This window comes from Anomaloglossus baeobatrachus, chromosome 5 (genome assembly GCF_048569485.1).
Source record: "Anomaloglossus baeobatrachus isolate aAnoBae1 chromosome 5, aAnoBae1.hap1, whole genome shotgun sequence".
In the NCBI taxonomy this organism is placed as follows: domain Eukaryota; kingdom Metazoa; phylum Chordata; class Amphibia; order Anura; family Aromobatidae; genus Anomaloglossus; species Anomaloglossus baeobatrachus.
This window is the reverse complement of record NC_134357.1, coordinates 524,663,266-524,679,763: the sequence shown is the minus strand read 5'-3', so window position 1 is coordinate 524,679,763 and position 16,498 is coordinate 524,663,266. Positions and strand designations below refer to the sequence as shown.

General features: G+C 48.6%; 1 protein-coding gene and 1 long non-coding RNA gene across 2 annotated transcripts in view; both read right to left on the bottom strand.

The window, feature by feature from the left end:
* LOC142312890 (uncharacterized) overlaps window positions 1-16,498 on the bottom strand; it is a 155,570-nt gene that overhangs the window by 121,389 nt on the left and 17,683 nt on the right. Inside the window, 1 exon segment of the mRNA XM_075351875.1 lies at window positions 5,493-6,301. Coding sequence (XP_075207990.1) covers window positions 5,493-6,301 — 809 coding nt within the window.
* On the bottom strand, window positions 8,839-15,092 carry LOC142312089 (uncharacterized). Its single transcript, XR_012754331.1, has 3 exons — window positions 15,024-15,092; window positions 13,272-13,421; window positions 8,839-9,007 (listed from the first exon to the last, which is right to left on the bottom strand). It is a non-coding gene; the product is annotated as an uncharacterized LOC142312089 (long non-coding RNA).

The window sequence follows — 16,498 nt, the reverse complement described above, 5'->3', positions numbered from 1 at the left end:
AGGGAGGACTCTGGCTGAGTCCAGGTACCCTGAGCTCTGTGGTGGAGGAAGACCGCTCCCCACCCTGACAGACTCGCGTCCGTCGTGACCACAGCCCAGGATGGGGGCAGGAAGGATTTTCCCTTCGACAAAGAAGTGGGAAGAAGCCACCACTGAAGGGAGACCTTGGCTGCCCGAGAAAGGGAGACGTTCCTGTCTAGGGACGTCGACCTCCTGTCCCATTTGCGGAGAATGTCCCATTGGAGTGGACGCAGATGAAACTGCGCAAATGGAACTGCCTCCATTGCTGCCACCATCTTCCCTAGGAAGTGCATGAGGCGCCTCAAGGGGTGTGACTGGGCTCGAAGGAGAGATTGCACCCCTGTCTGTAGTGAACGCTGTTTGTCCAGCGGAAGTTTCACTATCGCTGAGAGAGTATGAAACTCCATCCCGAGATAAGTCAGCGATTGGTTCGGTGTCAAATTTGACTTTGGGAAATTGATGATCCACCCGAACCTCTGGAGAGTCTCCAGAGCAGTGTTCAGGCTGTGTTGGCATGCCACCCGGGAGGGGGCCTTGACTAGAAGATCGTCTAAGTAAGGGATCACCGAGTGTCCCTGAGAGTGTAGGACTGCTACCACTGTTGCCATGACCTTGGTGAAGACCCGTGGGGCTGTCGCCAGGCCGAAAGGCAGTGCCACGAACTGAAGGTGTTCGTCCCCGATGGCGAAACGCAGGAAGCGCTGATGCTCTGGTGCAATCGGCACGTGGAGGTAAGCATCCCTGATGTCGATTGATGCTAGGAAGTCTCCTTGGGACATCGAGGCGATGACGGAGCGGAGAGATTCCATCCGGAACCGCCTGGTTTTCACGTGTTTGTTGAGCAGTTTGAGGTCCAGAACGGGACGGAAAGATCCGTCCTTTTTTGGCACCACAAACAAGTTGGAGTAAAAACCGTGACCCCATTCCTGAAGGGGAACAGGGATCACCACTCCTTCTGCCTTCAGAGTGCTCACCGCCTGAAAAAGAGCATCGGCTCGCTCGGGGGGCGGAGATGTTCTGAAGAAACGAGTCGGAGGACGAGAGCTGAGCTCCATCCTGTAACCGTGAGACAGAATGTCTCTCACCCATCGGTCTTGGACATGTGGCAACCAGGCGTCGCAAAAGCGGGAGAGCCTGCCACCGACCGAGGATGCGGTTTGGGGAGGCCGAAAATCATGAGGAGGCCGCTTTGGGAGCGGTTCCTCCGGCGGTCTTTTTAGGACGTGACTTAGACCGCCATGAATCAGAGTTCCTCTGGCCCTTCTGTGGCCTGTTGGACGAGGAGAATTGAGACCTGGCTGAGGGCCGAAAGGACCGAAACCTCGATTGTATCTTCCGTTGTTGAGGTCTGTTTGGTTTGGACTGGGGTAAGGACGAGTCCTTTCCCTTGGATTGTTTAATGATTTCATCCAATTGCTCGCCAAACAGACGGTCGCCAGAAAATGGCAAACCTGTTAAGAACTTCTTGGAAGCAGAGTCTGCCTTCCATTCGCGTAGCCACATGGCCCTGCGGACTGCCACTGAATTGGCGGATGCTACCACTGTACGGCTCGCAGAGTCCAGGACGGCATTCATGGCGTAGGACGCAAAAGCCGACGCCTGAGAGGTTAAAGACACAACCTGCGGAGTAGAGGCACGTGTGACTGCATTAATCTCAGCCTAACAAGCTGATATAGCTTGGAGTGCCCATACGGCTGCGAATGCCGGAGCAAAAGACGCGCCTATAGCTTCATAGATGGATTTCATCAGGAGCTCTATCTGCCTGTCAGTGGCATCCTTGAGCGATGAACCATCTGCCACTGCAACTATGGATCTAGCCGCCAGTCTAGAGACTGGAGGATCCACCTTGGGACACTGAGCCCAACCCTTAACTACGTCAGGGGGGAAGGGGTAACGTGTGTCATTAAGGCGCTTAGTAAAGCGCTTGTCCGGAAAAGCTCGGTGTTTCTGGACTGTATCTCTGAAGTTGGAGTGATCAAGAAACGCACTCCGTGTACGTTTGGGAAACCTAAATTGGAATTTCTCCTGCTGAGAAGCTGACTCCTCAATCGGAGGAGTTGGAGGAGAAAGTTCTAACACCTGATTGATGGACGCTATAAGGTCGTTTACTATGGCGTCCCCTTCAGGCGTATCAAGGTTGAGAGCGGCGTCAGGATCAGAGCCCTGATCTGCCACCTCCGCTTCATCGTCCAGAGAGTCCTCATGCTGAGACCCTGAGCAGTGTGATGAAGTCGAGGGAAGCTCCCAGCGAGCCCGCTTAGCCGGTCTGGGACTGCGGTCCGTGTCGGAGTCCTCACCGTGGGACCTAGGAGTCACCCCAGGAGCACTTTGCTGCACCGACCGATGGGGGTCTGGGGGCAATGATTCAACAGTGCCCGGGGCCTGTGTTACAGGTCTGGACTGCAAAGCTTCTAGTATCTTAGCAGACCATCTATCCATAGACTGAGCCATGGATTGAGAAAGTGACTCAGAAAGTTTGTCAGCCAACACTGCAAACTCTGTCCCTGCCACCTGGACAGTGGCAGCCGGTGGTTCTACCTGGGCCGAGGGTCCCACCAGTGGCTGAGGCTCCGGCTGAGTGAGTGTCACAGGGGCCGAGCATTGCACACAATGAGGGTAGGTGGAACCTGCAGGTAGCATAGCCGCACAAGAGGTACAGGTTGCAAAATAAGCTTGTGCCTTGGCACCCTTGCTTTTTGCGGACGACATGCTGTTGTCTCCTCTTAGAGCAATCAGTGAGGGTATATAGCCAAAAGCAAATAGTGCGGCCGACTAAAGAAAATGTATACAATATAAGCATATAAATATACACTTCGGCACCCAGGGGGGCCAGCACCTAATAGGTGCGGCTTACCGACCGACCTCAGCGGTTGTGTGACCACCAGATTCCCTGCCTGGGCCTCCCAGAGCTGTGGAGCTCGGCTGTTGTCTCCTCTCTGAAGTTCTCCAGCGGCAGAAGTGCTGCCAGCAATGGCTGCCAGCGTTCTGAGAGGAGGAGGGAGCCGTGGGCGTGCCTCAGAAAGTGCGGGAATCTGGTGCCCCGTAGTGCTCAGTGAGGGGGGAGGAGGATACCTCAGTATGCTCCAGCCCTCACCGCTGACATCTAGTCTAGCGTCCCGCCCTTATCCCTGACTGGCAGGCCCGGGGGCGGGAGTTTGCGGTACTAGGCCGCAAAAGCCGGGGACTAAATTTGTTAGCGCGGCCGGCAAACAAGCGCGGCCGGCGCGGTAGTCCCGGCGACGCAAAACACCCGGCAGGTGCTGCAGCGTCGGTTACACAGGCGCACTATGCGCCGTCCCCAAGGGGACACAGAGTACCTCAGAGGAGCAGGGCCTGTCCCTGACGATACCCGGTCTCCTGTCCGTCAGATTCCCCCAGGGGCTGCGGAGGGAGCACGGTCCCAGTGCATGGTGACCGGTTAGGATCCCACTTCACCCAGAGCCCCTAAGGGATGGGGAAGGATAACAGCATGTGGCTCCAGCCTTTGTACCCGCAATGGGTACCTCAACCTTAACAGCACCGCCGACCAGAGTGGGGTGAGAAGGGAGCATGCCGGGGGCCCTGTTAGGGGCCCTCTTTTTTTCCATCCGATAAAGTCAGCAGCTGCTGCTGACTAAAATGTGGAGCTTGCGTGCATGTGTGCCTCCTTCAACACAAAGCATAAAAACTGAGGAGCCCGTGATGCATGGGAGGGTGTATAGGCAGAGGGGAGGGGTTACACTTTTAAGTGTAATACTTTGTGTGGCCTCCGGAGGCAGAAGCTATACACCCAATTGTCTGGGTCTCCCAATGGAGCGACAAAGAAAAAATCTTTCCAGTCATAGTGACTAAAGTATTGCTACACCAATTAAAAAAGAAAAAAAAAGTCGCATTTCACAAATCTGACTAACTTTAGTGCCACCTATTGGAAGTAGCAATCCTAAAAGTCAAAAGTGGCCCTTTAACAAGCCTTTTCATATGACTTAGGATTTATGATAGATCAGAACCTCAATTTCCAGAAATGGTGTTTCAGGGTGATTGCACTGACGAGGGGCAATCACACCGAAACACCGTGTCTGCAAATTGAGGTTCTGATCTGGCATAAATCCTAAGTTATATGAAAAGGCTCGTTAAAGGGACACTTTTGACTTTAAGGATTACTACTTCCGATAGGTGGCACTAGAGTTAGGGGTACTTTGCACGTTGCGACATTGCTACTGCGATGTCGTCGGGGTGAAATCGAAAGTGACGCACATCCGGCACCAGTAACGACGTCGAAACGTATAAAGCCTAGATGCACTGATAAACGATCGCAAAAGCGTCGTAAATCTGTGATCTGTGTAGTGTCGGTCATTTTCATAATTTCGCTGCAGCGACAGGTACGATGTTGTTCCTCGTTCCTGCGGCAGCACACATCGCTGTGTGTGAAGCCGCAGGAGCGAGCAACTTCTCCTTACCTGTGTCCCGCCTGCAATGAGGAAGGAAGGAGGTGGGCGGGATGTTAACGTTCCGCTCATCTCCGCCCCTCCGCTTCTATTGGCCGCCTGCCGTGTGATATCGCTGTGACGCCGCATGACCCGCCCCCTTAGGAAGGAGGCGGGTCGCCGGCCAGAGCGACGTCGCAGGGCAGGTAAGTGCGTGTGAAGCTGCCGTACCGATAGCTGCCGTAGTGAACATTATCACAAGAGATCGCATCTGCGACGGGGGCGGGGACTATCGCGCTCGGCATTGCTACAATCAGCTAGCAATGTCGCAGAGTGCAAAGTACCCCTTAGTCTCCTTCCTCCCTGAAGAGATCATTTAAATATTTCTCAGAGGAGCATTGTAGCTATAAGACTCCTCACTGACAGCCAGATTGGTTTGTCAGGTCACCGCAAGAGAAAAGTTTTCCCCTAGATAAATCTGGCTAAAACATCTGAAAAAGCCACAATGACATAAAAATCTGAAAACTATCTAAACCACAAAAGACAACTTGAAAAGAGTTGCAGATAGTAACGATGAATTTGTTGCAAATCAAAGTCATCGTGCCCAAAAATGGGAGAAAATACAATGGATGAGCAAACATTTTATTTCATTCTTGAAAGAAACATGTTGATAGTTAAGACATTTCTGTATTAAAAACTTTAAATCTGACCAATATATGGTAAGAGGCAGAAAAAAAAAATTTGCCCAATACACAAAAAATACTTTACGTGCACATAACCCTTAAACATTTTTTTTGTTGAGAAAGCATTTTTCACTTTATATGCTTTTTCACTGCTTGACTGCTTATATATTTACAAGATCTAATTTCTGGTTAAAATCTGAGCATGAAAATTTCTTCACATTATGAGATTTCTCCCATGTTTAAAAAGATGTGATTCTTTAAATAAAATATTTTTTACATTCTAAACCTGAATATGCTCTTTCCCTTGTATGAATTTGATATGTGATACAATTAAAACAGTCTGTAAAACATTTCTCCCATTCAGAAATGAATACTGATTCTATCGTATGTGAGTTTTTTGATGGTGAACAAGAATTGATTTCCTAGAAAAACATTTACCACATTCTGGACATGAAAATGGCTTCTCCCCTGTGTGAGTTTGTTTATGTATAACAAGATTTTCCTTAGCGCTATAAGATTTTCCACATTCTGAACATGAAAATGGCTTCTCCCCTGTGTGACTTCTCTCATGTTTAACAAGATTTGATTTAACTGTAAAACATTTCCCACATTCTAAACATGAAAATGGCTTCTCTCCTGTGTGTATTATCTGGTGTTGAGAAAGATGTGACTTCTGGTTAAAACGTTTTCCGCATATTGAACATGAAAATGGTTTCTCCCCTGTGTGACTTCTTTGATGTGTAACAAGGTCTGATTTCTGTTTAAAACATTTCCCACATTCGGAACAAGAATATGGTTTCTCCCCTGTGTGACTTATCTGATGTGAAACAAGCTTTGCCATACTTCTGTAGCGTTTACCACATTCTGAACATGGAAATGATTTTGAGTGAATTCTTTCATGTTTAACAAGGTTTGATTTAAATGAGAAAAATCTACCACATTCTAAACATGAAAATGGTTTTTCTCCTGTGTGAGTTTTTTGATGCTCAACAAGATTTGATTTTCGTGTAAAACATTTCCCACATTCTGGGCATAAAAATGGCTTCTCACCTGTGTGAGTTTTTTGATGGGTAACAAGATGAGACACCCGGCTAAAACATTTTCCACATATTGAACATGAAAATGGCTTCTCCCCTGTGTGAATTACTTGATGTGTAATAAGATGAGATTTCCGACTAAAACATTTTCCACATTCTGAACATGAAAATAGTTTATCTTTTGTGTGAGTGCCTTGGTGTTCAACATTCCTTTGGTTATTTTTATTTAGTTTAACAGTCTGTAATGAATCAAAAGAAAGAACTCGTTGAAAAGGATCAGATGACAGATCTTCTTTGTAAAGGGCTGAGTGTATATCTGGTATAATAACATGCTCTTCATATGGATCTTGGGTAATACTATGATCTTCTGCTTTAAAATCGTAAGACATTACATGTCCCTCTGGGTTCCTCATACAGTCACCTGTACACCAGAACAAAACCGTCAGGAGAGATCAAAATAAGCTAACAGGCTGAGATGCAACCAATGAATTATGCCATTACTTGCATGTAAATACACAGAAATGAATATTAAAGCACCATTCCAGCGTTTGTTTTTTCAGTACTGGAGTAGCACTTTAAATGCAAGTCCCCGGCCCCCAGTCTTATACTCACCCTCCAGCGGTTTCATCCTTTTTCAGCGTCGCTCTGGTACCCCAATGCCATCTTGGTCGGAAGTTACATCACAACTGCTAAGTGCAACTCAGAGCCAGAACGTGGCTCTCATAGAGTTGCATTGATTTGTGACCTCCGGCTCACTCCATCAAACACTGGAGCTTCCGGCAAGCCACAATTCACTGGAGACCAACAGGACTGAGGCTGGAAACAGATAACTATTAAATTTAAAGGCAATCTGTCACCAGGGTTTTGCTATGTAATCTGAAGACAGCATGGTTAACACAAAGATTTCAGCAACTGTGTACAGTTGTTTACCTATAAAAATTGTTTTAGCTTTAGAAAATTATCATTGCTGGACTTGGTCAGCTAGAGTTCAGCTAATCCACATACAAGTCTCATATCTCTGGATTAAAATTTAAAAAAAATAAGACAATTTTTTTTCTAGGAAGCAGAAGTAAAATAAGAGCAAAAACCCTCCCCTTTTGACCTGGTGACAAGGACTCTTTACCATCAAGAATTATTAAACAAGATTGTTAAATTTAAAACATATCTCAAGCAGAGTAGCAATTCCATGGTTGCTCCCAATAGGAATCTCTGTATCAACAAATGGGAAGAGACTTATCCATATACGTGGTAATGGAAATCATCCTAGATTCCTACCCTAACCTACCCTGTGAGCCAAAGAAGTACATTGAGGCTTCTCCCAAAAGCTTAAAAGGGTGGTTCACCCATATTTTTTTGTCTAGTTCGATATTATATTGAGAAACAATGTTTCTCTCAAATACCTTGTGTTGGCAATAGTGCCTGTGAGAGGTGCTATTGTAGACCGCTGTTCCCCGCTCCAGTGACGTCACCGTCAAGTGCCGCACACGTCAGATCTGTGCAGCCGGCTGCATTCTTCCAGACTCACTGAGCTTTGGCGGTGTTTCACAGCCCATCTGCTCCCTGCTCCCCCCTCCCTCACAGCAGAACGCTGCAAGCAAGAGACGCGACATGCTGTGCTGTGAGGGAGGAGGAAGGAGGGACCAGATGGGCTGTGACAGCGGTGAAACACCGCTCACAGCTCAGTGAGCCTGGAAGAATGCAGCCGGCTGAACGGATGTGACGTGTACGGCACTTGACGGTGACGTCACTGAAGCAGGGAACAGCGGTCTGCAATAGCGCACTATTGCCAACACAAGGTATTTGAGAGAAACATTGTTTCTCAATATAATATCGAACTAGAAAATAAAAAATATGGGTGAACCACCCCTTTAAAACAGCACAAAATTGTTGAAACCAGGGAATGAGAAGATCTGTGACTTTTCTGTATTTACTAGTTCCTACTCACCTGGGTAGTCATATGTAGGAATCTCACCTTTACACCACTCATCACCGCTCACATACGTCTCTGTAGCTACAATAATGTTCAGATATTTACCCTGAAATAAATAGTTTGAGTCACAGACAGGTGGACAAATCATGTGAAACGTTTTCGAAACCAGACAAGGTCATTAATTTGTTTGATGGCCAAAAAGGAATCAATATGAGCAGTTTCCATAGTCATTAAATAGTGAGAAGATCCAGACAACATCTAATGGCTGGTTAAGTTTATAACAGAATTCTGGTGGATAAAACAAGACTGAACACAAGACCTTCACAGCCGTCTACACATCATAGGGAGATTTCATGACACCTTCTCTCCATCTACCTGATCATCCTGAGGAACATCGTGATCTTCTTCTTTCCAGTCCTGTGGAAGAAGAGGACAGGGACATCTCTCTGGTGTTGTCCTCTTACTGGATAGAACTAGAGGAAACACATACAGGGACTGGATTCATTCTTTACATACAGATAATTATAGGTCTTGTGTATTTAGTCCTGTCTATTACCTGGTGATGTGAGAGGCTGGGGAATCTCCATCATGATGTCCTTGTACAGATCTTTGTGTCCTTCTAAATACTCCCACTCCTCCATGGAGAAATAGATGGTGACATCCTGACACCTTATAGGAACCTGATAAATACAATGATACCGTCATCCCCCGATCCCTTCATAGCGTTACTGTATAAGGTTCCAGCAGTGTCACCTCTCCAGTCAGCAGCTCAATCATCTTGTAGGTGAGTTCTAGGATCTTCTGGTCATTGATGTCCTCATGTATCAGGGGGTGAGGTGGAGGCTCCGTGATTGGGCTCGGGGGTCTTCCCCATCCCTCAGACACAGGGTCCTGACAGCGCTCACTAGAAGTCTTCTTCACTACTGTGTAATCCTGGATATGGAGAGACACATTAATAAATCTCACTACAGACATTTCCAGAGTCCTCATGTTTCTAGTTCTGTCCATCTGTCAAGCCTTTCCTGACATCGCCATATAGACATTGCAGAAATATGAAGGAATTGGATGCAGTGACCTCAGGAGCTGAGCCTGCTTTATGTGGCTGGATGTGATATTGGTTACTTATTTAAAGCACAGGTCATCAGTATCTTGTAAACGATCAACCCTTTTAAAACTTTTTGCCCGTTTCTTGGTTTTAATTTTTTTTTTCAAAATTCACAAGTTTTGTTCTACACTTTTTTATTTTAAGCCATTCTCACCACTTTTAGAACAGTAGGTCAGAAAGTGAGCATGACTAGCTGAATAAATAGAAGTAGGTCTGAAGACAACTACTGAGTTATAATGCCATTTGGTGAATAAACTAGTGCATGCTGGAATCTTATTAATTTAGACCAGGGGTGGGGAACCTTCGGCCTGCGGGCCGTATGCGGCCTGCCATAACCTTTTCTGCAACCCCCGGGCACATTCCAGAGACCATAGTGCTCGGGCGGCAGCCGTGTCTTACTTGCTGCTGGCCCTTTAAACCCTGTGAGGCTTACATCCTCACGCTAGCCAATGCTAGCGTGAGGACGTACTTTGTGGGTGGAGTAAAGGCTCAATTTGCTTTCGTTCCACAGAAGAGGAGCTACTGCCTCAACGTCCGACAGGTTTGTTTGTGCTCCCATGCCTGTGTGTGCCCCTGCAGCGTCCTAAGCTCCTCGCACATCCCCACGGCAGCCTATGTCCCTGCAGCCTCCACACTGCTGCCTGTATCCCTGCGGCCTCCACACTGCTGCCTGTGTCCCTGCGGCCTCCACACTGCTGCCTGTGTCCCTGCGGCCTCCACACTGCTGCCTGTGTCCCTGCGGCCTCCACACTGCTGCCTGTGTCCCTGCGGCCTCCACACTGCTGCCTGTGTCCCTGCGGCCTCCACACTGCTGCCTGTGTCCCTGCGGCCTCCACACTGCTGCCTGTGTCCCTGCGGCCTCCACACTGCTGCCTGTGTCCCTGCGGCCTCCACACTGCTGCCTGTGTCCCTGCGGCCTCCACACTGCTGCCTGTGTCCCTGCGGCCTCCACACTGCTGCCTGTGTCCCTGCGGCCTCCACACTGCTGCCTGTGTCCCTGCGGCCTACACACTGCTGCCTGTGTCCCTGCGGCCTCCACACTGCTGCCTGTGTCCATGCGGCCTCCACACTGCTGCCTGTGTCCATGCGGCCTCCACACTGCTGTCTGTGCCCCTTCGGCCTCCACACTGCTGCCTGTGCTCCTGCAGCTCCCCCAGGGCTGCCTGTGCCCCTGCGACCTCCCCAGGGCTGCCTGTGCCCCCCCTGATATTTCTGTACCCCCAGCGATGTCCTTAAATTTCTTCCATCCTCCCCAGTGATGGCTAGTCCTCCCCAGCCCTCCCCAGTGATGGCTAGTCCTCCCAGCAATGTATATTCCTCCCAGCCCTCCCCAGTGATGTGTATGCCCCCAATGTCTCCTATGATGTATATGACCTCAGCATCTCCTGTGATGTATATGTCTTCAGCATCTCCTGTGATGTACATGCTCTCAGCATCTCCTGTGATGTATATGCCCTCAGCATCTCCTGTGATGTATATGTCCTCAGCATCTCCTGTGATGTAAATGCTCTCAGCATCTCCTGTGATGTATATGGACTCAGCATCTCCTGTGATGTACATGCTCTTAGCATCTCCTGTGATGTATATGCCCTCAGCATCTCCTTTGTGACGTATATGCCCTCAGCATCTCCTGTGATGTATATGCCCTCAGCATCTCCTTTGTGACGTATATAAAGCAGTCTCAGCTGACAAAAACGTGGAAAAGCAGTTGTGAGAAGCAACAAGATCAATATTGCCTAATATCATAGCCGCACCAAAAACAAGAAGCTGCAGCTGACACAGTGATTTAATTGTTTGACAAAGTATAGCAGGGTAATTTTTAAGTTGATAGTTTTGTGGAGCCCCAGAAGGTTGGTAGAAAATTCCAAATGGCCCCCGGCAGTAAAAAGGTTCCCAACCCCTGATTTAGACAGTCACCCAGTCTCCCAACAACAATGGAGGGCTACAAGCTACCAATAAAAATTAAAGCTAATCCCACAAAAAACAATGCATTTTTTAAAGTATTCTATATTGCAAAAAAAATAATAAAATTGACTATTTAAAATATATATGTGGTATTCTCATCAGAGATGATGGAATGGATTCATGTTGAATTTGTAAAAATTAACTGCCTTGCACAAATTGCCTAAAATGGTCATCACCATTTTACAAACTGTAGAAGATTGCATCAGCCAGGGAAGGATCACATGACCATGGGGCATGGGCACAGCTTCCCCATAATGCCTTGGCTGTGCCATACCATGTGATATAGCTGCAATCAGGCAAAAAAATCACAGCCAGCATAAAAGCAGAAGTAGGAAATGCAGCAGTTTTTTTTTGTAGTGAATCTAGAAATAGAGAGGATATCTAGCTCATAGCTTAGCCAAATAGATAGGTAGAAAAGGCCATAAAAACTGAAGGAAATGTACAGATAGTGTGTGACAGCTCAATGACAAGAATGATGAAGGTTAAGCGGGCTTTACACACAGCGACATCGCTAACGATTTCGCTGGTGAAAGCACCCACCCCCGACGGTTGTGCGTCACGGGCAAATAGCTGCCCGTGGCGCACAACATCGCTAACACCCGTCACATGGACTTACCTGCCTAGCGACGTCGCTGTGGCCAGCGAACCGCCTCCTTTCTAAGGGGGCGGTTTGTTCAGTATCACAGCGGCGTCACTAAGCGGCCGCCCAATAGAAATGGAGGGGCGGAGATAGCGGGTGGAACATCGCGCCCACCTCCTTCCTTCCTCATTGCGGGCGGCCGCAGGTACGGTGATGTTCCTCGTTCCTGCGGTGTCACACATAGCGATGTGTGCTGCAGCAGGAACGCCGAACAACCTGCGTCCTGCAACAGCAACGATAATCGGGATTAGAACGACTGGTCAACAATCAATGATTAGGTGAGTAATTTTGATCGTTAACGGTCGTTCGTGCGTTTCACATGCAACGACGTCGGTAACGAGGCCGGATGTGCGTCACGAATTCCGTGACCCCCAACGACATCTCGTTAGCGATGTTGTTGCGTGTAAAGCCTGCTTTAGGCCCCTTTCACACATCAGTTTTTTTGGCATCAGTCACAATCCGTTTTCTCAATGGATCCATCGCAAAATTGTAGCTAAACTGATGCGACGGATCAGTTTTTCGACGGATCCGACTAGCTCGTGCCTAAATAATATATTGGAGCATGCTCAGTTTAAAAAAAACACAATCAGTCGGCGGATTCCATCATATGATGGATGGCGACGGATCCTGCGCCCATAGGCTTCCATTGTACCAAATGACGGATGGCGACGGATCCGTCGCTGTCAGTTTTTTCGACGTACACAAAAGATGTTACTTTTGCCTTTGTCTCCATCCGACAGACAAACATTTGTCGACGGATCCGTCGAACGACGGATGAAATGTGAGGCAATCCATCACTAATACAAGTCGATGAGAAAAAAACGGATCCAGCGACATCAGTCGCTGGATCCGTTTTTTTTCAAAAATTCGACGGATTGTGACTGATGGCAAAAAGCTAATGTGTGAAAGAGGCCTTAGTGTGTGAGGAAAAGAGAATAATACATATTTAATTGACAGGGAAAGAGAAAAGGGCATTAGATCAATCTGTAAGGGGCACTTTGCACACTATGACATCGTGACTCAGCTCCCTTCCTCAGGACAAACAGGCAAAAGAACATGTTGATGTTCTTTTGCCTGTTTGTCCTGAGGAAGGGAGCTGAGTCTCCTGAAACGCGTTGACCTGAGCATGAAATAAAGCAACATTAATCTTATAGTTCCATCATCATTTGGTCATTGGCACGGCTTTGAAAACCCATCTCTACTACTTTCTGTTATCAGCCACCGTGGGGACTGCTGCTGTGACCTGGAGTGACATGCTTTTATAGGAGTTGTGACTTTCACAACTTCAATTGGTGAGTTGAACTGCTTACTTTATAACCCTTTATCTATTGGGGTAAGACCATATTGCGCTTCTTTTTCCACAGTCTCTTAATTCCAGGTAATTTACAGTGTGAGCCATGGAAGAAAATAAAATAAAAACAAACTTTGCCTTAGTTATAGCATCATAGATAAGAATGATGTAATGTGACATCATCAGAATCACTCACCTCTCCAGTAAGCCGGAAGAGGATCTCTAGGGTGAGGTGTAATATCCTCTCCACCATCTTGTCTCTGTCCCTATCCATCCTTGATGGGTCAATCAGGGAAATACTCTTATATAGAAGATCTCCACTGAGAGGATCCGATATTGTAGGGACCTGAATGGGGAGAAGATGACAATGTAACATCATAAAGAACAAATGGAAATAATAAAGGGAAACATATGGGGAAAAACACTCATACACACTGTCGTCAGCACTGCAACCAATCTTGTAGTTGCAGGGACCAAAACAGAGTCTGTTGGGACCAAAGAATCATCGGTAATGACGATTTTGTCTTTTACAGTTTTAATATTGAGCAAAGATGACCAAAAAAGTAAAATACAATGCAACGAGGAGCCTAGAAGAGAAAATACTTGAAGGCACTGAGAAATAATGTACAAGTGGCACAAAAATGGGCATCAAAATGCGGACTGAAGGATGTTATCAAAAGGGTTAAATAAGTTGGCCACTGCTTTAACATGGATGACCTATCCTTAGGATAGGTCATCAAGGCCTAATCGGTTGGAGTCAGGCACCCGGCACCCCTGCCGATCAGCTGTTCTCCGTTCTGCCAGCAGTAGCAGATGGCCGGAGATGCTCCATTCAAGAGATGGCCCGTCTTCTGATTCTTGCCGTGGCTGGGTACTGCACATCCGCCTCCTATTGATTTGGATGGGGGGGGGGGCGGATGTGCAATACCCAGCCGCGGCCACTATCAGAAGACGGAGCAGCTCAGGAACTGAGCATTTTCTGCCATCACCAGTGCTGGATGTTGGACCCTGGATGATCAGTTATTTATGACCTATCCTAAGGATAGGCCATAAATGTAAAAGTGATGAACAACCCCTTTAAATAACTTTAGGCCACTGATCTTAAACTGCAGACAAAGAAAGAGATGCCCCACATCATGTTCTAGTCATTCCTGGCCAGCCCAAAACTAGTTCGGGGCATGAGAGCTGGCATCAAAGTGGCCAACGGCCAATTTTCCCAGATATGAACAAGTAACTGTTTTTAAAGGGGAAATAAACTTTGGGCCACTGATCTCACACCACCCACCAGTAGATAGCGATGCCCTGCACCGAATCGGCCCCAAAATGCGTAGATGTAGACACCTGCAATAAGGTTTCTATTGGGCGAGTTCAGTTGCCTGATCCAGTATCTGCAGGCAGAGCCGTCTCGATATTTGTGCTGGTTTCTGGGTGATCCCATGGACTTCAAGCATCTGATTACTGGAAGGACCAAAATTTGACGTGAGGCATCTCCGTCTGTGAGTCAGCAGTGATGCATCAGTGGCCCAAAGTCATTTAACCCTTTTGATAACATCTCAGAGCGCACTCAGTCATTGCTGTCATGTTTATCCACCCCTGGCCTCCGCAGTGCATCAGATTCAAGGATTCTGATCATTATCAAACCTGTCAAAAACTATTCTTATTCAGTAACTGGATTTTGTGACCTGTTCATTCCTCCCACAGGTAAAGCTGCTGTTACATTGCTTCCCAGATTTCTATAGATATCAAACCCGACCCCTCCATTCCCTATAATCTCCACCCAAGAGAGAAGGCGTCATCTGTCCCCAAACCCAGAGTGACCTCCCCTGTATACATGAGCACACCCAGCTGTATATTACTGTACATATACACATGGCAGAACTGGGGGAGGGGACACTATCTCCGGGAATTGAGGGGTTACTGCGCCCAGTAATGGGGAATCTCCACATACCTCCACCTGCAGAGCCGCACACTAGATGGGAGATGCTAGAAAGTATGGGCTCCTTTCAGGTTAGTGGGCTTGGTCGGCTTGGTTGGTGGTAATGTACAGGCTTGTATATGGCTCTACTGTGCTTATAGGACCTGTGATGATGTCACATGGAGGGGAGGAGTCAGGGGTCACATGATCAGCTCCTTAGTGTATGCAGGACTCTGCTGTGCTGGTTGTCATGGTGCTGGATGAAGCAGAGCCGTGTGTGTACAAGGTGTACAGAGCAGAGCCCTGTGTGTGTGTATGACGCGGGCGGAGGAGGGGACGCTGCGCTCTCCCACTGCTCGGGTCTGGCCGCTGCTGCTCGGTGGTGGCTCGAGCGGTGGGCCGGATCCCGGGGACTCGAGCGGCGCTCGTCGCCCGTGAGTGAAAAGGGGATTTGATTGTGGGGATTTATTGTCCGTGACGCCACCCACGGTTGTGGTGATAATGGTGACACCACCGCTGCTCTGTATGGGGATCCCGGGAGCGGTGACAGGGAGCAGCTTGGTTGTTATTTCTCCCCTCCGTGGGTAGGGGGGTTGGTTGTCCCGGGGCCCGGCGATGGGGTAGTGATGGATGACAGGCGGGTTACAGGGCCTGGTGAGGTGCAGGGTCGCGGGGGCAGCGCTGTGCCGCACGGCACGGTGGTACTCACTCAGCCTGAGACGGTGACACAGTTCTCGGTAAAACACACGGCTGGAAAGACGGTTCCCACGGACGGCTGCTGTTGCTTTTCCTCGGTAGTTAACGGTGACTGTCTCTTTCCCTGCACCTAGTACTTCTGTTGGTTCCAATGGGTTCCCACCGGTAACCCACTCCCCGGCTTGGATATGGGCCGGAGGAGCCCCTCTTTGCCCGCAGGCGCTGGCCCTGAGAAACTGGTGCCTTGGCGGTGGCGGTGTCTCTCTCTGCTGGTTGGACGGTTGCCTTTAATCGGGACTTAGTTGTTTGGAGACCCAGGAGGTCCCCTTCACTGACGGATTTGGCAAATTCACGGCGACTCCAAGCCTTGCCGGGGTCCGAAAGGCCCCTGCCAATGGTGCTGGCTTCTCCTTGTGTACCGGTCCGGTACCGCCGGGCCACCGCCCGTCCACGGTGCTTACAGCAACTCCGATAGGCCACTCCTGCAGACGGTCACCGCTGTCTGCTAACCTTGCTGTCTCTGTCCGGGGCACACACCCGGACGCTCTCCGTCAGTTGCTCTACTCCACTTCACTTTTTACTCCTTCCACTTTCACTTCCCTAGCTTAACTCTACTCTTTTCCCGCCTCCAGGACTGTGAACTCCTCGGTGGGCGGGACCAACCGCCTGGCCCACCCCCTGGTGTGAACATCAGACCCTGGAGGAAGGCAACAAGGATTTTTGGGTCTAGCTTTGATGTGCCTAACCGGGGTGTAGGGTGTGGTGATGTCATTACCTGTGACCCCTGGCTTGTCCAGGGCGTCACATGTACG